Raw genomic sequence first — 25560 nt, forward strand, 5'->3', positions numbered from 1 at the left:
ATGGTCTTATATTTAATTATTTTTACAAAATAATTTAAAAATTATTTTGTCATCTTTCAATAAATTTTATGTCGGACTAAAAGGAATTAGTAGTCTAACTAATGTGTGTTTTTTTAAAAAAAATCTAAGTACAGTTGTTATTTATAATATCAGAGATAATGCACATAATTGAGGAGGTGTAAGAATATCATTTTGTGTTTGTCATTAAATAAGTATCTATAATATAAAGGAAAATGCTAATTGTTAAGAAAACATCAAAACAAGAAAGGCAAGAATAAATCTCAACCATTCATTATCACCACCACCCCATGATTCCTATTAAAAAGGAAATTAAATTAAAAATAAATTAAAAATTTTCCTATAATATAGTGACATGTGTTCATTCTTGCATTTATTCTACAATTTCCTTCGTACTAAATAGCATTACTCTAATATAAAATAGTCTATACATTTTTTTCTAATATTTTAGGTTTTTTTTTTTGAGATAAAGACCATGTATTAGAATTTAATACGTATTACAGGAGTTTTTATTGGGCTTTTAATTATTATTATCCAGCCCAATGTTTATGTTTTATTTGGAGAATTTAACTTGCTACCCTTTAAATTATACATCGTATCCCCCATATTGAATTATTTCATAAATGCCCGTGAACGATAATTTCAAACGAAATTTTCGGTAGTTGAAATTTTCGGTAGTGTTTTTAAAATTTCCGGTATTTATGAACTACTAGAAATTTCAAATTGCTGAAAATTTCGGTTGTACTAAAATTTTCGGTAGTTTTCTCATTTGGATTTTTTCAACGATCAGGATTTTGCCGATATATTTGGAGGGTTCTGATTGCACCAACAAATTTGTATGGTCTAGAATCAATCTTGATTTGTATAAATAGGGGCATATGTTATAGAGAAAGACATCTAAAAAAATGTCTCTTCCTGAATTTTGGATTAAGGTAGAAGTATATTTCAACGGAAACAACCCTCCTGTTGAATTCAAGCTTCCATATGACGTTGGATCCCTCACCAACTTGACAGACAGGCTGAATGAGTTGGTACATGACACCGATAATAGAGCCGTGAAAAATATTGAGTTTCGCGAAGATTGGATTGATAGTAATGGAAGGGTGAAATACAACATGATTAAGTTGAAGACCGAAGAAGATGTTAAGGCCATGTGGAAATCATTTCCCCACAAGATAACTAAATGTCCGATCGAGTTGGATGCGCAAATAACAAGATCCTTCGATGATATAATGAAGATTTTGAAACGTCTAGAATCATCTGGTAGTACCTAGGTTTCCATGTTTGGTGTTTATAAATTTATATTTGTTGTACTGTTTATGTTGTGTTCATCAATGAATCATGTAATCCCTAAAAATATTATGCAATAAATAAGTACGGTCATAGCAAGTCGGTGTCACAAAATATACATATAATACAAACAAAATATAATACACATACAAAGCTCCTACGGGCTATGTCGGCTATCCTAGCTATCCTGGTCCCCGGTGGGAGGTGGAGGTGGTGGTGCTCGCACGTCGTCAGCTTGTACCTTAGCATCAGAAACCCTAGCACCAAAAGGCCCTGGAACATCAGAAGACCCTGTAGTCGGTGGTATGAGGCGAGTGTGTGATATACTACGATACCACTCTAAGTAACCATCCTCGCACTGTGAAAGATGTTGTACCGAAACTGTGCTAGCTCTAATCTCACGTGAAAAAGGTGATGATGTAACTCTGAAACCATTTGTCAATCCCATCAGCAAGAGCCTTAGGTACTGGATAAGGGATGCCCTGAACAAAACCAAACTTTTGCAGATAGCTGTCCACCACCACAAGCTCCTCGTACATGTCCCTCAGCCAACACATGTGAAGGTGCAAGCCTCTATTAAAGGCAAACTCCTCGAGCACCTTACCCTCATCAACCTCCAGATCCTCTACAATCTGTGCCAGCGCTGTCCCTTAGTTAATATAGGGATCCATGAAGAATGTACCAGCAATTGGAATATGAAATAAAGAGGAGACATCATCCAATGTGATAGTCATATCCCCAAATGGAAGATGAAAGGATGATGTCTCAGGGTGTCACCACTCAACAAAAGCTGACAGGATGGAGGCGTCGAACATGGTAAGTGAGCACTCAGTAAAATCCACCAGGCTAAAATCAGTTATAATACGCCTGACCTGCATAGGCATCTCCTCCTTTGGGAAGTTCTTTAACTTCAAGCCATGGGAAGCGACCTTCAATGTCGGATGCTCCCGTAAGAAACAAAATTAAAAATATAATCAATAAACTTCCAAATAGTCAATTGAGCCAAAATAATCAATAATGAATAATTTGCAATAAAAAATATAACATACATATCTCGCCCTGCCATATACGAAATGCGACATGGCCAACATATCATGTGAGCACAAACCTGTTAGTGGTTCCTCCTGGAAAGGCTCCATCAGTGTGAACTGATGGCTTTATAGATGCATGTGTCGTGGCGTCTGTATCAGCAGGAGACACCTCATCAACCGCCGCAAGAGTCTCCTCAACAATAACCTCTATAGCGGATACCTGCTCTTCCACATTAGGCACCACCACAGTTGACTCCTTTATAATCGGTACCTCCACAGTTGGCTCCTCCACAACCGGTACAACCACAACTGGCTCCTCCACAGGTACCTGCTCAACCACAGGTACAGGTTCCTCCTCTATAATATCAACTCCAGCAGTCCGGCGACTCGGTGCACGGTACTGCATCTGCTCAGCCAACCGTTTTCAGTGAGAATGTTAGAGGATGTCTTTCAGTCTGTAACTGGAAAGCCTCTACCTCATCCCTCCAGGCCCGAGCTTCCGCTCCATTAGTCAGTCTACCCACAATGGTACTGTCTTTATCACTAGTCCTCATTAAAACAAATAAATAAGGAAAAGAATGAACTACCGAAAAATTTTATACCGTCTTTACCACTGGTCCTCATTGAAACAAATAAATAAGGAAAAGAATGAACTACCGAAAATTATGAAATTTCTGGTATCATTTCAAAAAAATTGAACTAACGTAAATTTCAAAATTTCCTGTACAAAAATCTCTAAAAAGTATCTGGAATTTTAAAATCTACGGTAACAAATAAAGGAAATTTCTAAAATTTCCGTGAATTTTTATCGGAAATTCTGCAAAAATACTGGAAATACTTGCTATTTGGTAAAATTTCTGGTAGTCGCCTCGACATTTCTGGTATCGCTCCTGAGATTTAAAATTTTTGGTATTGGCCTATATATTTTGTGAAATGCTGAATTTTTTAGTCTGCGTATATTGGTATTTTCATATAATTTTGGGGGGGCGGGGGTGTCAGATAAAACTTGGGAGATGACAGATTAATTTCTCTGTTTTTTGGCTGCAGACCTAGCTAAGTCATGCGCCGTTTCTGGTTAATTAATGGTATTTATAATGCATAATTTAAAATATTTATTATTGTCATTATTAAATTTTTTAAGAATTTTAAATATTTTTATATAAGGATTTTTTTTTGTTAGCATTCACTTATTTTATTTTATTTTTGAATGGTGTTATCAATTTATTTTTGTGTTAGTCTTTTGATTTAATAAAATAGTATTGTTATTATTTTTAGATAATCTAATATCAAGAAAAGAAAAAAAAGGATATGTAGCCGAGCATAAATAAAGATGAGAATCTTGAATGACATATAATTGAAAGAGAGTGAAAAAATTATCATACTTAAATTAAAAATTTAAGGGGTAATAGCTCTATTTAATTATCAGTAATTTTCGTAGAATTAATAATATAATTACTCTAACATATGCTTTTTAGAAAAGAAGTTGAAAGGATGGGGAGCAATTGTGCAAATTTGTTGTTAGATTCAGTCCTAAGTGCCACATTAAATTTTAACTAATGTGGCAAATATATAATTATATGACATATGATGTGTCGCAATGCAATTTTCCGTTTCAAATTGATTATATTATATAATGCATAATTTAAACAAGGTTGGCATTTGTTGTCAAATCCTCACTCGTTGGTGGCCAGAATCTTCAAAGCAATGTACTATTTTATATCCTATTTTTCCGAAGCTAATATTGGTAGTAATCTGAGTTTTGTGTTAAGGAGTTTATGGAACCCTAGGAATGTTCTAACTCTTGGTTGTAGGTGGAACATCGGGGATAGGAGCAAGGTTAATGTTATGAATGAACTTTGGCTAAGAGGGAAGGGAGAAGGGTGTGTTGGAGGGCCTGAAGGTCAAGGGGCATATGAGCTTATAGTTAATAATATTATGTTACCTCATGTTAAGCAGTGGGATGTTCACAAAATCTGACACTTGTTTGACCATGAAGTCGCTAAAGAAATCCTTTTGGTTTCATTGGTGGAGAAAGTGGGGGAAGATTGTTTGGTTTGGAAGGAAGAGCAAAGTCTTGTGTATAGTGTGAGGAATGGGTACATGTTATGGAGGAATGCTTAAATTAACCTTTCGGAGTATCGAGTGGAGGGGGATTAATGTAGTTTATGGAACATTAAAGCTCCACCGAGGGCCAAACATTTGTTGTGGAGAATTTGTAGGGGCTGCCTTTCGACGCGTATTATACTTCAAAGTCATCATGTCGAGTGCCCCTCAGATTGTCATATGTGTAATAATGTTGATGAAAATGATTGACACGTGTTTTTTGGTTGTAGTTCTACGAGCCATTGTTGGGGGCAGCAGGGCTGTCTTCTATTGTTGAGCCATGAGTTCAGCCCTTTAATAGTGCTAAGGACCTTATTTTTTTATATTTGTAGTAAAGAAGATAAGAGGATGGCGGAGAGAGTTGCCGTTATGATTTATGAGCTTTGGAATAATAGAAACAATGTGATTTGGAATAATGAACGGGAAGAAGGAACAAAGTTAGGTGTGCAAGCTTATTATAATTAGCATGACTAGTATATGGATCAAAAAGGAACTAATGGAGAGCATGATAAAATTCCTCAAATAACCTGGACACCGCCGAGTGCAGGGATGGTGAAGTGTAACATTGATACGGGTTTTCATTATCATTTGGAAACTACGAATAGGGGCTGATGCATTAGAGATCATTTTGGTAGATTCATCGTTACATGTGTGACTTGGGACATTGGTATTCTCTCAGCCATAGGTACGCTACTCGATAATGTGACTTTCGAAAGTGATTCTCAACGGATGATTCAAGATATTCACTCTAATTATTATGGTAGTTGTGAATTTAGTTTAATCATTTTGGCTATTAAGAGCTTGTTACTAAATTTTACTAACTTTGAGGTGAAGTTTATAAAGCGCCAAGGAAATTCGGTTGGTCATTTGCAAGCAAAAGCGGTCAATTCTTGGACTAGGCCTAGTGTTTTTTATCTTATTCCTCCTTGTATTGAACATTAATTTTTATTTGATATGAATTAAGTTTGTTTCGGTCAAAACAAACTTTTAAAATGTTATTATTCTCATTATTAAATTTTAGAAGAATTTTAAATTTTTTATTATGATTTTTTTTTGTTAGTCTTCCCTTATTTTATTTTATTTTTGAATATATAAAGAAGAAAGCAAAAAGGAAATGCAGTAGAGCATAATTAAAAATGAGAATCTTGATGATATAAATGAAAAAGAGTAAAAAAATTATTATAATGAAATTAAAAATTTAAGGGGTGATAGTTATGTTTAATAATTTTTGTAGATTTAATAATAATAAAATTATTGAAACACATATTTTTTAGTGTAGAATTATATGGTATATGATGTGTCACAATATGATTCACTGTTTCAGATTTAATATATTATAATTGTCATACCCCAATTTTTATCCTTAAGATTTCACCTATTATTCATTTTCATTTGAACAAAATCACAAGTATGGTTATCTTCCATCTCCTTGGTATTTGGGTTTGACCTTTTGTAGGAGATCACCAAACACCTGTGTGTTTCTTTTTGTATCCTTATTTGCTTTTGTTTCATCATCTAATCTTTCACTAACCTTTATTCGAAATACAAAAACATGTTTGTATGTTGCTTTCTTTTTCTCCTATTCTGCAAGGTAGGGCTGGCAATCAAAAGGCAAGGGAGTTTCTACTACTAAAGAGGATCTTATTTCATGTTCAAATATGTTCAAATGCTCCAAGTAACTTGGCTTGTGGTTGAAATTTTCTCAAAGGTCGAGCATTGTTTCTAAATTAGGGTTTTGGTTCCTCAAAGTCAAATATGTGGTCAACTCTTGAACAAATGGACTTTTCTTAAAGGCATGACCTATAATCTTAGGTCATATGTATGTCAAACTTCATTCAACATCATTGGATCAAGAGAAGTTCAAGATTGAGGCTTATTTGTACAAGTGACTCAAGTCTGATTCATGGTTTATTTCCATGACTTTTCCATGCATTTTCTCAAGCAATCATCAATATTAGTTCAAGACCAATCAATTTTCATTCATATGGTACTCATTTGATCATATGAGCCTTAGAAGGCAAGAAAACACCAAAAATCTCAAGTTGGTACAAGTTAGTTTGACCTAAAATCAAGTATGGCACACACCATTTGGTCAAAAGGACATAAGTTTCTCAATTATTAACATTTATGGGTGCTTCTTGAGGCCAAATGTCCCTCTGGATGTTGTAGCGGTGAAAAATTGAGACCGGAGGCCATTTGATTGACTTGATTCATATTTTAGTGAAAATCGCCACCACGCTTTATTGTTTCCAAAGAAAATGGGAAAAAGAGCAAAATAAAACCCAAAGAAGTTTTTAAAACAAAACTAATAAAATAAACAGAGATCTTAGGTTCGGGGGTTGGTTGTGCAAGGGGAAGGTATTAGTATCCTTCACATCTTTAGCACTCTACAGGAACCTTTTTGAAAATATATTATTGTTTTTTGTTGTTATAAACTATTTTTGTTTTGTGAAATAGAGTGCGATGGTGGGAAAAGAAGTTTTTATTAAAAGTGTGTTGGAAAGACATTGCATCTTGTGCCTACATGCCCTTTAAGTGCAATAGGGTAGTCAGAGCATTTGTAGTTCCCCTTAAAAGGAAAATAAAGAGCCAAAGTGGAAAAAAAAATCTTTTTGGGTGTTAAGCTTTAACAATACTCAACAGGTTTTTAAAAGGTGCCAAGTTTTAACAATACAAGGCAAGGGTGATTTAAAAGAGTGGTGCTTGAGCTTTAATAATATAAAACCAGAGTTGATTTGAAAGAGGTTGAGATTTAACAATACAAAACCAGAGTTGATTTAAAAAAGGTTGAGCTTTAACAATACATAACCATATTTAAAACAGGGAGGGTGCTAAGATTTAACAATACTAAGCACAAAGTAAAAGAGGATAAAAGAGAGTGAGTACCTTGACAATTTTAGTCAATACTATCCCACTCCTTTGGAATTTAGCAACAATGAGGAATCAAACATTTCAAGCAAGCATTAAAGGTGAGTATCTCAAGTGGTGTGTGAAACATATTATGTGTACCATGGATATAAACAAAAGTGTGTTAAGATATCAATGTATGCAAGCAACTCAAGTATGAAAGTTTGATGAATAAAAGGGATGACATACCTCAAGATCATATCATGTATGTATGAATATGATGTGATGATGGATGAATATCTCATGCATGTGGGGTTACTAAAAAATTTATATATGTACAAGGATAATAACATAACCAAAGTTGTAAAGTACCAAGATGTAAATCAACAAGCATATGTACAAGTGGATAAACAAGGAAAGACACTGGCAGTCAAGCTAATATTAACATGATATTTGCATTGGACTCAAAAGATCAAAGGATCTTGAGATTAGGGTTTAGGTATGTGTACATTAACCTAATCATTTTCTAAAATAAACCCTAAGTGAAAATACAAAGATATGGGAGTGAAGATAATGTTCTATTTTCCAATCGTTCTTAAGTTACAATAACTTTATGCTTCAAAGGAATATGCAGCTCAAATGATATTGCATCGTGAGTGAAGGATAGAAAAACACTTAGAAAGGGGGGGTTTGAATAAGTGTAGTATCAAAACTTGTAAAATAAAAATAACTTGCACAATTATTTTTATCCTAGTTCGTTGTTAACTAAACTACTCCAGTCCACCCTTATCAGGTGATTTACCTCAACTGAGGATTTAATCCACTAATCACACGAGATTACAATGGTTTTCCACTTAGACACTGCTAAGTCTTCTAGAGTCTTCTGATCACAACCTGATCACTCTAGGAACAATCTGCTTAGATACCCTCTAAGACTTTTCTAGAGTCTTCTGATCTAACTGATCACTCTAGTCCTTTACAACTTAATGTAAACAAATTCTAAGAGTATTACAATGCTTCTTAAAAGCGATAATCACAATTGTGATATTTCTCTTACAGTTTAAAGCTTACTCTCACTATATTATTACAACAACAATAAGTGAGGTTGAAGATGAAGTTTGAGAGCTTTCAAAATGAACTGCGTTTCAGCAAAGTTTTTGTTAAGAGTTGTATGCAGTTTCGTTAACCTTTGCTTCTCTTCAGAACTTCATTTTATAGGCGCATGAGAAGATGACCTTTGGGAGCATTTAATGCTTTGCGTATTCCGTACAACATTGCATTTAATGTTTCACACTTTTATCAACTACCTCGAGCCTTGCTTTTGCTGTGACTACTGACGTTGCCGTTAATAGCTTCTAACGTTCCTTTTGTCAGTCAGCGTAGCCTGCCATCTTGTACTTGATTCTGATTGATCTTTTGTAGATACAACGTTTGAATATCATCAGAGTACAAACAGCTTGGTGCATAAGCATCTTCTGATCTTCTGACCTTGAAGTGCTTCTGAGCGTGATACCATTACTTCAGTGCTTCTGCTTCTGAACTCCAGTCCTTCTGATGCTTCCATAGACCATGTTCTGATTCTGCTTGACCATCTTCTGATGTCTTGCCAGACCATGTTCTGATGTTGCATGTTGAACCTTCAGAGTCAAAGCTTCTGAGCGCTGATTTGTGCATACTCTTTATATATTTCCTGAAAAGGAAATTGCATTGGATTAGAGTACCACATTATCTTAAGCAAAATTCATATACATTGTTATCATCAAAACTAAGATAATTTGATCAGAACAATTCTTGTTCTAACAGTGAGAACACAAGAAATCTAAATATTATGCGTCACTCATCTGATGGAAAAGCATAGAAACACTTTGATGAAGTTTATCCCGATTATGCTAGTGACCCAATAAATGTAAGATTGGGTTTATGTACGGATGGGTTTACACCTTACATTCAAACGTCTATTTCTCCATATTCATGTTGGCCGATAATAGTCACACCCTAAAATATCCCTCTTTAAATGTGCATGACCAAACCATACATACTTTTGACTTGTCTTGTACCAGGACCGTACAACCCAAAAGTTAATATAGATGTCTACTTGCAACCTTTGATTGATGATTTGGTGCGCTTGTGGAGAGATGACATTGTGACATATGATATCTATATGGAGCAAAATTTTGTAATGAATGTGCATTTAATATGGACAATCAATGATTTTCCAACATATGGTATGTTGTCTAAATGAGGGACATAAGGTAAATTAGCATTCTCTTATTGCATGGATAGTACAAAGGCTTTCACCTTAGGATATGGGGGAAAACAATATTGGTTCAATTGTCGTCGTCGATTTTTAGGGTTTAGGGTTAAACATATTATCAACCTTGATATGAAGCACATAGATAAGAATGTATTTGATGATATGTTTAACACTATCCTGAATGATCCTGTAGAAACAAAGGTCAATGAAAAGGCAAGATTGGATTTACCTCTTAACTGTTTATGTGGGAATTTAGAGTTGCGCCCTCTACATAATGGAAAGATGGCTAAGCCAAAAGAAAATTTTTCATTGACATCCGAAGAGGCAAAGCTAGTCTGTAGATGGATTAAGGAACTAAAAATGCCTGATGGTTATGCCTCAAATCCTTCTAGGTGTGCTGATGTCATCAACGGTAGGATGAAGGGGATGAAATCTCATGAATGCCATGTATTCATAGAGTGTTTGCTTCCAGTTGCTTTTTCGTTGGATGTATCCATTTGAAATGTAAACAATGCGCAATTTTTGTAGATTACTTTAATGAAATAACATCTTTTAACCGTTTCACTCTTAGATTGATGGGACACTACAAACGTTGAGTGAAAAATAAATCCAGGGTTGAAGGTTCAATATGCACTGCCTACTTGCACCGTGAAACTACTTATTTTTGCTCCCACTATTTCAAGATCGTTAGTTTGTTGCCAAGTACAAGTTTCAAAAACGATACTAGATCATAGCATGAGAGTTTCCAACCAACACTTTCTCTCTAAGGTTAGATGTATTTTTTTTAGGTGAATGATGAGAGAAATGGAACATCTATCCCATACATGAAGGCATTAGCTCTCAGTCCTAATCCTACGACAATATCATGGCACATCTACTTTGTTAACGGGTACAAGTTTCATACTGAAGAATGGAGTCGTGGTAAAAAGACTACTTATTATGGGGTACATGTAAAATGAATTACAAATGGAGGAGAAGATAATTTTTACAGTATCATTCAACGTATACTTCAATTGGAATATCATGGCTTTAGCAACAATATTGCCCAATTTTATTGTGCTTGGTTTGGTACATCTAATAATAGTGGCACAAGAGTTAATAAGGAGTACACTATTGTTGACATTAAGATGGATAAATGATATCGTCAATATGACATGTTCATTCTTGCACAAGAAGTAAAACATGTGTATTATGTCCTATATCCAGATATACAAGAAACATGCGTGGATGGTGTGCTGCAATTACCACAAAACCAAGGGGTTATGTGGAGATAGATAACATCGAGGATGAAATGCCTTATCAATCTGATGAAATTCACCAATTTTGCTTATTACAAAACTTGAACAAATACGTGGTTTAGCCGATGAAGGATTCATTGATGAGGTCGAGCCAGTACTAGTGACAAATAATCCAATGATTCAAGATGAAGATAAAAATTATGTAAATTAACTGTAGTTTTAGTTTATCATAGGCCATGGTAGTAGTGCCATGATGCCATCCCTCATCAACATTAACTTCAAATGTAACGTGTAAATCGAAAGGTTTATGTTTTTATTTCATTGGTGGTTCTTTTATTTTCACGAGAAATTTCATAATATTACTATATATGTATTTGGAATATCATCCTCTGTAGCCACTGTGGCATATTTGTGGCTTGGTGACTTTACTGTTGAATGACTTGAGATTTCATATTTATATGTTTGCTGATGTTTTTATGCCTTCTCTGTTGACTTACCTTTTTATTGCCGCATTAATTTTTACAAAGTTGATATTATTGGGAATTTAGAACTTTGAAATAGATATAGTTGTTTGCAAAACATGTTAACATTGATGTGTTTGTACTTTGTGCCAAATGAAGCTTGCACTTGTGCCGCATTGGTTCTCTCATACAAAGCATCATCCTATTTATCAATTTAATCGATGCTTAAAGTTCTAGCACCAATAATATAGTCTACACAGCAAAACCAGAGGCCATTTCCTACTTCTACAGATTGGATATTTTAATATCCAATTCTGTACTTGTAATACGGTGAACTGACTTTATTTGAAATGTCGCGGTAAGCAAGAGTCGCCACCGACTTTTATTTTATCCGATTTAATAGAAAGGCTAAAAGAACAGAAAAAGACCTTTTTGAAAGAGATTGAGTTCGGGGGGTAAGTTATACAAAGGGAAGGTGTAAGGCACCCTTTGCATCCATGGTTATCCATGAGCTCTTAATTGCTTAGCTCACTTTTGAATTGTTTGAAATGTTTGAAGTGTCGTGTGTGTTTAGAAAAGATTTTTTAAGGACTTTAGCTTGTAAATAAGCGTAGCCTTGTTTGAAAGTATTTGAAAAGGAGGTGTGAAAAGTATTTTTGAATTTAGAGCAAGCAATTAGTAGCAACTACCCTAAGTTAGAAAAATTGTTCTTTTAGTCTTTCGGGCGAAAGGGTCTATCCATACCATGAGAGGGCAGGAAGTCTTTCAATTGGATGTTTGAAGGGTCATCGAGATATCGTTCGCCATAAGACTGTCCCTTGCCATAAAGAGGGCAGGTAGTCTAAGGGAAGGATATAATAGTCATTAATCTTTTTAGGCATCATGCGAGGATACCTTAGCAATTGGGACAATCATCATGTTTTACCGAGGCAACTTCGAGGGAAAAAATTGATGATATCAATGAATAAGGCAACCTTTGCTTTAGGTATCCTCAGAATCGAGGGACTTGACTACTTTAAGGCATAATCAATAAGGCAACAGTAATAAGGCAACAAGGCAACAGAGGGATTACCCTAAAGGTGTGTGGGTGCACAATCACGTGGTTAACTTCGATTACATTTATCTTGTAAAGTTATTCATTCTAGATCCAGTTCATGGTTTGCACTCCCTAATTTACTAACCACTCAATTAAAATAAAATAAAAGCAAAAATAAAAGTTCCTACGCTATTACAAAAAAACACCTGTATGCGGAAATTTAAAGGCAGAAATATAAATCTAAATTATTACAATAAACACCTGCAGGGAAAATAGAGGCAAAATATCGAAGGAATACAATACTATTGCAAGAATTAAACAGGCAAGGCGAATGGCATAAGGCAAACTCTAATGAGGCAAAGTTACCCATAGTTAATAGAATGTGCCAGCAATGCAAGGCAGAAATTAAAATAAATAAATAATTACAATTAAAGGCACAAATTTAAAAAAAAAAGGCAGAAGGCGAAATTAAAAGGCAAAATTTAAAAGGCAAAAATATTAAACAGAAGCATTCGACAATCACAAAATATGAGATGATAAGAGAATTTGCGCATAAAAGAAATTCAATGTTTGAAACCAAAAATAATTATTATAGTTAATCATGGTGATAAATCTTAAATCTTAGAGAAAACCTAAAATTATTATTATAGTTAATTTTAACAAGCCTAAAAACAAGATCAGAGTTTGAAAACCTAAAATTAATTAATTAGCCTAAAATTAAACACACTAAATTAATTAAAATAATTTTAAAACTAAAAAAAGTTAATTGATTGTGAAAAAGATTTTGTTTAGAATTTTTAAAAGGAGAAAAGAAAATAGATTTTGTTTAAAAAGAAGGTTTTTATTAAAAGGAAAAGAAATTAAGTAATAAAAAACAAATAAATAAGAAAACAATTAAAAAAAACCTGGCTCTGATTCAGTGTGGGTAGGATTCTGAGGGTGCATCATGGAGCGTCAGATTTTGGCCCTTCACATCTGATTGTAGTGGAGATCCAATGGTATTGGCATGAGGACTCATTGTGGTCATTCATGGGAGAAGAGTACTGTATCTGTGAACAAGGAAATTCTCAAAAAAAACTATTAGACACCGCCTGGGTTCGAACCCAGGACATTGAGGAAGAATTAAACACAACTTGCCAGTTGCGCTGAAACATTTTATTGTTAACACAATGAGCATTAAATAATAAATAGAAAAAGTAAATCATAAATGACAAATTCAAAAGAGAGATTCAAACTGGGGCCCAGCGTTACGCGTATGGCCAATGAGGAGAGGGAAGAGAATGACAGCGTCGTTGACTGTCCACTCCCAAGTAGACACGCGTGGGGAAAAGTTATGCGCCGCTGACCCTCCAATCACAAGTCTCCAACGCGCTTCATCTTCCATCTCCAGATTTCCTGCGGATTTTACCGTGGAATCTGCTGCGGATTTTATTGCAAAAAATCCTTCGAAAACCAAAACCTGCAAAAACAACTTTAAACGAGGAAAGTAGTTGCCCAGATCTTTGAGGTGGACTACTATGGAAACCATGGCGCCTTCGTTTGGGACAGAAACGACACACAAGGCTGAGAACGAAAGCTTGCTTCTTATGAACTCATCCATGGTGGATCTGATTCTATACGTTAGAGTTCTGGGATAAAGGTCCAAACCTTCTCTAATGTGTTCCAGAAACTCAAAGAAATCATTAGTGGAGATTAAAACGCAAGGATGAATAACATACGGAAATTGAAACATGAATGTAAGTTGTGAACATAGTATGTCAAATCCTCACGTTAGAAGGCTTGACTTACGGTCCACACTTACCTTTAGAGGCCTCAGAATGAAGATTCAAAGCTTGGAATTAGTGGAGCATGGCTGTGCACGAAGAAATCCTCAGCCCTAGTTCCTTTGAAGTTTTTGAAGGCTATGGAGACTAGGGTTTCTCTCCCTTTTGTGAATTCAAGCCCTCATTTTCAAAGATAATTTTGATGAAGACAAAGACATGACTTAAGTATATAATCAAAGCAAAAGAAAGGAAAATGGAATTTCAATGGCTTCAAGAAGATATTTCAACAAGATGGTAAATATGGTATTTCATATTTAAATATATAATTTTTAGTGCTCAAGATCTCTCATTTAATTTCAACCATAAAAAATTTGCTTTTAATTCATTCATTTTAAGAAATGATTTTAGGATATGATAATTGTTATGCATATTTTAAATGAATTATACAAATGCTTTAGTGGTTGATAGTTTAGTCTAAATATCTTATTCAAGAGCTCCTGGGTTCTAGTCTGGTTGTGGTCCATTTCTTTTTCTTATATTTTTTTAAAAATATTTTCTCATATAAAAATCAATCACCAATCGATTGCTCTTTTCTCACCATCGATTGTTTATTTCAAACAGATCAATCGATTTTCATATTGGAACAATCTATTGTCTTGCTTACTTTTTCAAAATATGTACGTTAAAATCTTGGAACAATAGATTGGACAATAGATTGATCCTCTTCCATTTTATTTTTTATTTTATTTTATTACCAGACACATCTCTTCATGACACTTTTATATTACATCTTTTCATTTTGAATTCACACCTCATCACATTTATTTTCAAATGATATGTCGTGTTTCCAAAGGGTGTGAATACTATATTTATTCTAAAATATTTCTTTCACGTTTTTACCTCTCTTTCTTAAAAAAAATATTCACACAAGTTTTTTTATTGTTTCCTTCTGTCCAATTTTCAAAGTGTCAAGAACTGTGCATTATTTTCATGTTTAAATAACATAAGTTCTTGAGCATTATTAGTTATATATTTGTGTGATATACTATATTGAAAGAGAAGAAAAATTCTACTGATAGAATTTGTTTCATCCTGCTGCACAAAATTTCAATCATCAATTATCTGTAATTATCAGTTTATGATAAATTTGTAATTACCTTGTTGTCCAGGATTGTTGGAAGCAAGAGAGTCACTTTGAGAGGATTGTTATCTTTGTGGACTTAGTGTAAAATCCAAGAGGATTGTTCTTGGTCCAAGAGGATTGTTCTTGGAAGTGTTGTTGTGTGTTGTACAAGTTACCAACAATAGTGAAAATCTCTTACTGTGTAAGGGGACTGGAGTACTCTCAGATTGTGAGGGGAACCAGGATATATCCTTGTGTCATTTATTTTTCCGCACTTTACGCTTTCCATAATCTTTAACATAAACCAGAAAAATAATCCACACATCTCTATAAAACCGATAAAAGTTTTAAAGAACCTAATTCACCCCCCTCTTAGGCGCACTTCATACTTACACCTTTTTCCTCCCCTTTCGTTCTGAACCTTATGAACATAAATAAGAAAGCAAATTAGGTTTACTCTTGGGCTTGGATCCTTCCATATCTGGTGACTTGAAATTTTGAATAAATATGCATGAGATATTTCTATTTTTGCCTCAATCTTGTACTAATCAAAAACCAACGAAATCCTTTAAATTTATGTGTGAATATAGGCTCATGATTGATTGGAAAACAAATATCAATCATATCTTTTATATTTCTTGTTATTTATTTACTTAATTTTGACTTTTAATGACTAAAAATCAAAAAATAAATAAAATAAATAAGGGAATAAGGCATGAATGGGCTTAGGGGTCGTGTACCATGTTAGAAATAAGTTTTAAACATAAAAGGATAGGCCCATTTGGAAAAAATTCACTTTTGCCCAATGTTCACTTTATGCATTTTCTCAAAATTTGGTCAACTTCTACCAACCATAACTCTTTCAATATTTATAATATGAAGATGTTCTAGGACTTTTTGGAAAGCCCAAGATGTCCTCTACAAGTCACTTTGGAATATATTTTTCATTTGGGGATTTTATCTTGATGATATGGCTTCTGAGAAAAAACTGCTTTTTGCGAGCTTCTAGAAGGACCTGTAATGTTTTGACTTATATCTCTCAAATAATGCATTTTTAGCCTTGGCATGTGAGAGACAAAGTTGTATAGAATTCAATTTCCTTCAAAATGAGCATTGTATGGGAAATTTTAGATGTTCCATGTAGGAGTTATGGCTGGTCAAAGTTCAGTTGACTTTATCCTATAAAAACCCTAATTTAGAAACTTTTGAATTTGTTGATTTCTGAACTTTCCTTGATGAATCATGATCAATCCTTGATCAAATGATGAATTATACTTCAAAGTAAAGTTGTTGACAAAAAATCAGGAACTTTGACTGTGATTTGACCATAGTTTGACTTTTAGGTCAACTAGTCGATTGTTGATTGTTTGGGCCATTGAGTGAGCAATCTTTTGAATCAGGACTTAAAACTTGGCATAGAGGTTCTTTGAATCATATGAGAGATCATGGAGTCCACTTGAGGTATCAGAAGTTGACTTCTCCTTGAGAAGAACAAAACCCTAGTTGGAGGGTAGTTGATTAGGAGAGCGTGTACTCAATTGAGCCTTGAGCTTTTGATGCTTGCATGAAAATATGGTGGGAAAATTTTGGGGTATGACAGTACTATACTATGGTTCATAATTCCCAATATCAAGTAATAACACCTTGTTTAGAATAATTGAATAGTGTACCTTGATTGGCTTGGTTATGTAATTGAAACTGTTGACTACTAGTGTTGTGTTATGATAAATTTAAACAGTTTGTTTTTGAAAGCCACACAGGTTTATGGATGATGTCTCTTTTTGTATTGGATCTCAGGTTTTTGTGTTAAAAATAAACAATTTATTTCCTCTCTAATATATGGTTGTTGTGTGATCTATAATGCCCCTTCTCATCGAATTTTGGATATGTTATTCACTTTTTGTCTAAAGTAACTCTACCTTTTTCTCCAAAAAGGTAGAGGATCACCCCTTCTTATCACATGTTGCAGCAACAGGATGTTGGTGTAATTTATGTATCAATAAGTAAATTGTAGGCTTACATTACATCTTATATGTAGGTGATTACTTGGTTAAAGAGCTGACTTATTCAATTCACATATATCAACAGGATTGACATCTTGGAATTGGATCATCAATGTTGATTGAAAATGTTTAGTTTGTTTTATCTGAGGCTACTTCCTTCATCCGTATCTCATTTATAGCTTTTGCATCCGCAAGTCTTTGCTTTTGTTTTGTGATTTTTGACCATCCATAGCTTTTGCAGCTCGTGGTCGATGTACGTTGAAATAATAGGAGAAGGTTTCAAAGAAGAGAGCACCGATGAGCAAGAAACCATAAGATGACTAAAACGAAATTAGGATTGTGCTTGGCACACATGCTTTTCGCACTTCTGTTATCACATTTTAGTCTGATGGGATGAAAGTTACGATGTTACATGAGGATTTCCATTCTGTTGGCACACATGCTCTTCACACTTCTGTTGGCACACATATCTTAAGCCGTAGTAGTAGTTTTTTTAGTTAATTTCAGAACTTTTGTTATCGGCTTGTTTTGCTTAAACCAGTTTCAAGATTGTCGTTCAATTTATTATGTGTCTCTAAATATTCTAAAGACTCTCTATAGTAGTAGTTTTTTAGTTAATTTCAGAACTTCACTGATGACAGTAATGGAATGAAAAGAGATGAAAGATATGCCTTGTTTCAAAAGGTATGATTTTAATGAAGATACAAATGGTAGCTTCCATGTTTCATGAGTTTTATTGCTTCCAAACCTAACAGACTATTAGATCATGTTTTCATTATCTATTCCCCTTATGTTTAAATAAAGTTGATGCATTTTTCTGATGCTTTTGCATCTTTTTTATCTTTCTATCTGTTCTAATATTTCGGGCAACTAACTTTATTCTGGCTTGCACTTGTTTGGAAAATAGCTTTGATGTTGTTTAATCTCTAATGTATTTAGTAAAAAGGCTGATTTGGGTGTATCTGGTGAACCAGTTCCGTCAATGCTTGGTAAGTTAGGTTTAAGGTTTTGTATAGGCTGCATTAGGGATCTTTTATACAGTTGTAATTAACAATATACTTTGAGGTGCATTAACCAATCAAATTATTGTTGGATTGTGTCAAAATGACACCTATAATTTAATGATGTTATTTAATCCTATTTATTAGTTTATTTACTTTAATCGTTGTAGTATATGGATTATTATAGTGGAAGTTTTATTATTTGACTTAGAATTTGGGTCATGTTTCTGGTCCTAGATAGGCTTACCGGATGCATATTTTGTATCAGATTTTGATAAAATTTAATTCTATTTTGTTGGTTGGCTCTAATCGGTTTTCTTGCTGAAGCTATTAGAAAAGTTTTAATGACACTTTATCATGCAATTTCATGCAGTATAGTGAGCTTAAGGCACGCGATAGAAGAGAGATGAATACTTTCCACATTTTTAAAGTAAGACATATAATTTCTTTTTTACTATAGTATGATGATAATTTATATTTTTTACTGTTTAATCAACAATGTTTTTCTTTTTACAGTCTCTTGTTCAGTGGAGCCGTGTGATAACGCCAAAATACAATATTTGTTTCATAAAGCTTGTGGTAAAAGAATATCTGATATATCTAGTAAGATTAGGAAAAAGGCGACAAAGCCGAATTGGATGGTTGAAAATGTTTAAGCGTAAATTCTTGATGGGTGGCAAATGCAAGAATTCAAAAAGTTCTCTCAACAAAATAAGACTAATCGAGAATCAACCAGAGGGAGGGGGTCCATACCACGGGACATAGAGCTCATCATGATGTTGCTATAGAATTGGTATGTGTTATATTTTTAATTACAATGCGTTAAAGATATTTTCATCTGATATTCATTGTAACCATATTTATGTTATATTTATTTATAGGAGAAGAAGTTAGGCAGACCACTAAATCCGGACGAGCTCCTCATGGCTAACCCCAAAAAGAAGAATAGACACTGGGTTGACCATCGTGCAGAGAAAACACATGTAAGGCCTTTCTTGATTTTGTCCTTAAAATAATGTGAAATTGGTTAACAATATTAGTAGGAAATAGATAAACAATATTTTTCATCTGTTCAGTTTGAATTACAGTGATTTTTGAGATTCAATTAGATGAATATTGATATGGAAAAACTCCGTAACTGAAATCTCTGAAAAAAAGTCCAAGCCATTTTTATTTAGAAGCTCATAATGGTTTGTTTTTTGGATTTATATTTAGGATAGGATAACTAGTAGTATTTATGAAAGGTGGTCTTGCATATAAAATAAAGTTCCTGATGTATTGTAACTAGGTGGTACCATATGTTGTGAATTAGAAGCAGGGGTCTCAACATACTTGTTGTATGACGCTCACAAAAGGAGAACTAGAAACCAAGAATGACCATGTAGTTGTTTGTTGTCTAGAAAGTTGAAGCCACTGCTGCAAAACTAAATATGAAATTAAGATAGTGGTTAGAAAAATAATCAAAACAAAAAGCTCAATGCAATTCACATTTAGGTGAAATCCAAGATAGAAAACTCAACACTCGAACCAAAATACTCAAAAAATATGAAACCAATAGAGAAATTCACTCTGAATATGGGTAAAGATTGAAGTGTGGAAAATTTCCACCATATATGCCAGCGTTAAAGTAATAATCCAAACAAGAAAAAATTATAAAAACTACAAAACTACTTATAGTTTAGTCATGGTAGTATAAATCGTTTCAACTTTTCTTTTTTCTATAAGGCTTGTTGAGATTTATTTAAGTTCACTTAGAGAGAAAAAGAAAAAGCAAAGAACTCAATTCTTTGTACACCATTAGTCATGTCTGTGACAACATATTTTTTCTTTTTACATTGCTTTTATGCTTACAGGAAGGGACCTCAAACTATTTTAAAGACTTGATGCTTATTTTATGCTATCTTATAGTTCATGTTAGATTTTTTTTTACATATCGATCCTAAAAGAATGAGTTGATTAATCTGTGTGTTATGTTGAGTTGTTTGAATTAGTGTAGATTGCTGATTTAAAATAAAAATCCATTAGCGTCGGTGTTCAGCAACACCATATTGGACGACTTTAGGTTTAGGTGTGTAGCGTTTAACAAAGCCAACACTAACTCAATGTAGGCAACACTAGAGTGTCCCAAAATACTGATGCTAACACATTGAAGATGATATTTAAGTGATGCTATAAACAGGCACTACATGGAAGGCACCGTCGATAAAAATCGATGCTATGTAAAAAATATATATTATTAAAGTGACCATTTAAAACGCCACTACGTAAACGTTAACGTCGATCATGGGCGACAATATACAAAAATTATTATACTTTAACATCGTTTTGTTATTATAGCGTCTCTCTAGCGTTCCTTAAGTCGCTGTTACATGTAGTGACGACTCATCATTATGCTTTGTTTCCACCTTAAGGGTTTCCTCCCCGACCCCAACGCTAAGTTGTTGCTAACGTGTTGTAGCGTCGATTTTTTGCTTTTTAGCAACGGATTTTAGGCGACACTAAAACACAATTTTCTTGTTGTGTTTTCATTTATCTATTGCAAACAGAAACTTCAGCGCCACATAGATGAATCAAAAAACCAAAAGACTCCTACTAGAGAAAAGATGAAGAACTAAAGATTTTAGATGAGAAACTAGATAAAACTAAGAAACCCAAATCCTAGATTAGATTGGAAAAGAGGGATAACACGCTAAATTTTTAGAGAGAAGTGAGACTTTCTCTCTCTCTAGAAACTCTAATAATAGTTGATTGGTGTTATATATTAAACTACAAGTGTTATAGTTTATTGGGGACAACTTCTCTACCCATCACAAAAAGTTGGGTAGTTTACCTCCAACCAATCACATGATTCCATCTCATTTAACACATTTAATTATTTATTAAAATACTAAAAATGTTTGTTGTTTTCAAAGCATTTTATAAAGGAGGTAATTTTACCCAACTTTTTGAGTTGGGTAGATAAGAATTCACCTAGTTTATTGAGTTTAATTCCTGAAAATTATACCCCATACCCCTACGTTTATCCCAATACCCCTACAAAAAAAATTTCAGACAAATTTACCCCTGTATAAATAGTAAAAATTCCAAAAGTTTTAACTTTTTCCCTCATTCTTACCGTTCCGTTAGCAGTGGAGAGAAGAAAAAATTTTTCAGCCAAAACCGGATATCCCAGTCTCTGCAGTTCCGGTTCTTATTTCAAGCAAATAGTGAGTTTTTCCAAAAATTTTCTCAGCCGGATAACCCAACGATGGGGTTTCCAGTTCCTTTCGTTACCAGTCGGATAACCCAGTGATGGGGTTTCCGGTTCCTTTCGTTACCAGCCGGATAACCCAGTGATGGGGTTTCCGGTTCTTGTTTCCTTCAGCCGGATAACCCCCCCTTGGGGTATCCGTTTCCTATTTTTTTTTTCATTTTTAGTTTTTTTTTTGTTTTTAATATTATATTTAATTTTTAATAACATTTTATTTAATTGTTAACTATTTTTTTTAGTGGTTCGAAGAAGAGGAGGTGCGATCGACGGAATACGTCAAAGAGGAAGACAACGTCGAGACGCTGATGGCGAGGGACAGCAGGGAGCTACACCCAAGGTTGGTCCGCAGCATCCGGCATTTCCCGGAGGACCTACTGATACGTCTTTATTGGTTAGATATCAGAGTCATGTTGCCTATCATTTATGGTTGGGCAAGGTACGTAAATGTTTTCTTAAATGTTTTTTTAAATTACATGTACTTATATATTAACATATATTACAAATTATTTTCAGGAGAGACGACCAAAGCCAACCTTAAAGGTTGCTGCACATGGCAAGAAATTAATAGGATGGGTTCCGCCAATGCTCCCAAGGCAGATGAATGATTGGCTAGTTGCATCTGGTCTGTCATCTTTGCAGCATACTAGTTTGGCCAAGGTAGATACACATTTGTTATCTGCTTTTGTTGAGAGATGGCATCCTGAAACATCGTCATTTCATATGCCGTTCGGCGAGATGATCATCACGCTAGATGATGTTTCATGTCTTCTTCATGTACCGATTAGGGGCGAGCTGGTTGACCCCGATGTTGTTGTCACCGATTATGATGCTATCCATCTAGTTGTTGAGTTGTTTGGTGTTTCACTGAGTGATGTAACTACGGAGGCTTCTACTGTTAGGGATCCTTACTATAAATTGGATTGGTTGAAGCAAATTTTTGAGCAACAAAGAGCGGCAAATAACTTTACGGGTGCTATGAGAGCCTACATGATGTTGCTATTAGGTTGTACTATTCTTGCCGACAAGACTTTTACTCTTGTCGAGGCAAAATATCTACCACTGTTTAGAGATTTGAGTACTTGTGGAAGATATTGCTGGGGGGCAGCTGCACTGGTTACTCTGTACAGATACTTAGGGGACGCCTCATTTTACTCATGCAAGCAGCTTAGCGGTTATGCCTCTCTTCTTCAGGTACAAAATTTTACTTATGATTTAGTTATACTTAATATCTATTATTTTAGTTTAATTTTGTTTATTATAATTTAGTTTAATTTATAATAGTAATGTTTTGTTACAGTGTTGGATTCATGAGTATTTTCCAACTGTTGGAAAGAGAGGTACTTCTGGATTATGTGGCATTGATAGTCCGATGGCTAGGGCGATGAAATGGGAATATAGGCAGGGGACGCAAAAAGTGGCTGACATCCGAGCTGTGTTAGATCAGTTGACTCCTCACGATATCGTTTGGCGCCCTTTTGAGGATCATAGGGTGCACCGTCCTTTTGATGATATCTGTTTGTACCGGGGTGGTTTGAAGTGGTATGGTACTGTAGTTCTATATTTACCTGACAAATGCATGCGTCAGTTTGGATACAGACAGTACATACCGACTGCTCCTCCTAGTGTAGACACACTTGATGTGGATGTTGAGTGGGCTACATATATGCAGAGTATGTTGCAGGTGATCCGATCCCACGATGATCCCCCAGCTGCGTTTGCCACCATGCCATATGAGACAGACGATGATTATTTGCCGTGGTATTATACGGTGTCACATCCTCGTTTGAGAGCACCACAGGATGATCAGCCGATGGAGGTACCAGTGCCTGTCTATGACGAAGGACCTTCAGACCCGAGATTATCATATATATCTCATGAGCTTCATCATTACTTACAGCGTCATCAGGCTGTTCCTGAAGACGAACAGTTTCTGGAGATATTTAGAGCACTCAGACTTGCACAAGGCGGACCATTACCTAGGGAAGGTCCAATTACTTATGACAATGAGTCTGATTGATGTCACATTTTATGTTTATATTTATGTTTTAGTTTGAGACTTATGTATTGTTATGACTTATAGTTTTAGATTGATGTCACATTTTATGTTTATATTTATTTAAGACTTATAGTTTGAGATTAACTATTTATAATCCATTTGTCAATATATTAAAATCCAATATCATAAAATCATACTAAATAGTACCAATGTTTTAATATCATAAAATCAAACTAAATAGTGCCAATGTTGTAATATCATAAAATCAATCTAAGCTGACATATTTTGGTAGTATAGGCATAAGCCGTTGCCAATGTTGTAACCGCCCGGCAAATCCTACCATCCAAGAAGTTGCATCTTTTGTGCGATATTTCGTCCAATCAGTTGTGACAGGTGGCAACGGGAATCCTTCATTCATGTTTACCTGCACACAAAATAAATATCAGAAAAACTCAAATAAGGATTGAATGTACCAAAATTGTGTTTCTAATTACCTGAACCCAATGATTTCCATTGACAAATCCGATGCAGTAAATGGATGCATTAGGTGAATGTGCACTCGTCATAGGAAAGTAACTCAAACTAAGGTGACCTAAAGAGACGAGAACAACGTTATACCGATTAGCTAATATATAGCCCAACTCAGGTAACGTCATCCATTTATTTGGTGGTTGTTGTCCTAAAGTTTCTATCACCAACGATGATCTCACTGTTGGAAGGCGTTTACCAAATAAATCCTCATACAACTTACTTCTAGGACCTATAATTTCTTTCTCCAAATCCTGACAAACCATTGACCATCCATCTGTGCCATAACCATGCAAAGATGCAATGGCTCTAAACCCACAATTTCCATCATCTCTTACATCAACAATGTCATCAATAAATGGTCTGATGTAATCTGGAAATTGTACAATGTATTTATCAAATTCTCTATTTTTTGAGGTTTGGGATAGTTGTGAATATAACCTCTTTGAAGATTTTTGAGAACTCGAATGTGCTTGATCAACATACTCATATCTTGAAGGGTCACGATAAACATCATATCCCACAAGTATCTTCCCTTTCTTCTTAACCCCTCCTTTGGTTTAAATTTTTTCAGGCGGTGGACACATCTTTGTTGTAGTCGGATAAGCAATCTCACACACTCTGCTTTTTAATGCTCTTTTTCCTACAAAATCTAATGACTTCCACCTTTTCCAAATTTCATCGATTGCATTTGTCATACCTATTTCTGATCCATCATCTGCATCTATATATAGATTTCCTTCCATACTTAGTTTCCTCCAATGAATATGAATAGCCTCAATTGGTATCGCATCACCACTCAATGTATATCTCCCTAACTCACAAGCACATGGTAACCCATATACTTTTCTATGAGTACATCCGCACTTTTGCGTATCGGTACCTACCATGTCAATCCTCAACCACTCTTCAGCAATCTGCCTCAATGCAGCTCTTGATACTGAACCACGCAAATTTGAATAAAAAGGACTAGTGTGTGCATGCTCAACTTCATAAAAACTCTTCTGAAATGAAGCTCTAATGTTGCCCACTTGTATCTTGATATTGTCATTCATAGCCTCCCAACATTTGCATAAATCACCTAAGCTATTCTCTAACGTTTGCTTAAGTTTCCAATGCGCAGACTCCACCCTTTAAATAAAACAAAACAACTAATTATCTGTAATATTAATATAAAGAAACAATGTCGATAAAATCACATAAACATACCTATTTGTTGTGGTGTTGCCCAAATGTAACACTTGATTGATCCATGCTTCGACAAATCGATGTCTATGAGGTGTCAACCATGTGTCATTCACATAATCAATAAAACCTTTGGAGTCAACACATGCATCCTCAAGTTGTTTCAACCTTTGATGGTACTCCATCTCATCACTAGCCCTTGTAAGTTCAAACCACATTTTCTCCACATTTTCTCGCATATCATCCACAACATGTTCCTTACACTTTGATTTCACGTTTTTGTTGATGTGAAATCGGCAAAGCAAATTAGTTATCTTTGGAAATACTATTTCATTGGCTTTCATTAAAGCAAGATCTCTATCAGTCAAGATTACCTGAGGACAATCATCCTGCTTGATAAACAACTGTTTCAACTTATCCAATACCCAACAAA

At 34.6% G+C, this 25560-nt stretch overlaps 1 protein-coding gene and 1 long non-coding RNA gene across 2 annotated transcripts; both read left to right on the top strand.

The window, feature by feature from the left end:
• Positions 1-18556: 18556 nt before the first annotated feature.
• LOC131617112 (uncharacterized) lies at positions 18557-19508 on the top strand. Its single transcript, XR_009288428.1, has 3 exons — positions 18557-18598; positions 18685-18961; positions 19050-19508. It is a non-coding gene; the product is annotated as an uncharacterized LOC131617112 (long non-coding RNA).
• Positions 19509-21503: 1995 nt separating this feature from the next.
• Positions 21504-23435, top strand: LOC131618881 (protein MAIN-LIKE 1-like). Its single transcript, XM_058890036.1, has 4 exons — positions 21504-21552; positions 21658-21854; positions 21932-22609; positions 22716-23435. Exons 1-4 carry the CDS (start codon positions 21504-21506, stop codon positions 23433-23435), a joined length of 1644 nt encoding a protein of 547 aa, XP_058746019.1.
• Positions 23436-25560: the final 2125 nt, after the last annotated feature.

Source organism: Vicia villosa, linkage group LG7 (assembly GCF_029867415.1).
Source record: "Vicia villosa cultivar HV-30 ecotype Madison, WI linkage group LG7, Vvil1.0, whole genome shotgun sequence".
NCBI lineage: Eukaryota > Viridiplantae > Streptophyta > Magnoliopsida > Fabales > Fabaceae > Vicia > Vicia villosa.

Bases quoted from the DNA above. Each gene is read 5' to 3' on its own strand.
- LOC131618881 (XM_058890036.1), top strand. From the start codon at position 21,504: ATGGGGTTTCCGGTTCTTGTTTCCTTCAGCCGGATAACCCCCCCTTGG. The intron at 21,855-21,931 runs GTACGTAAATGT...AATTATTTTCAG, and splicing joins ATCATTTATGGTTGGGCAAG to GAGAGACGACCAAAGCCAAC. The intron at 22,610-22,715 runs GTACAAAATTTT...GTTTTGTTACAG, and splicing joins GTTATGCCTCTCTTCTTCAG to TGTTGGATTCATGAGTATTT.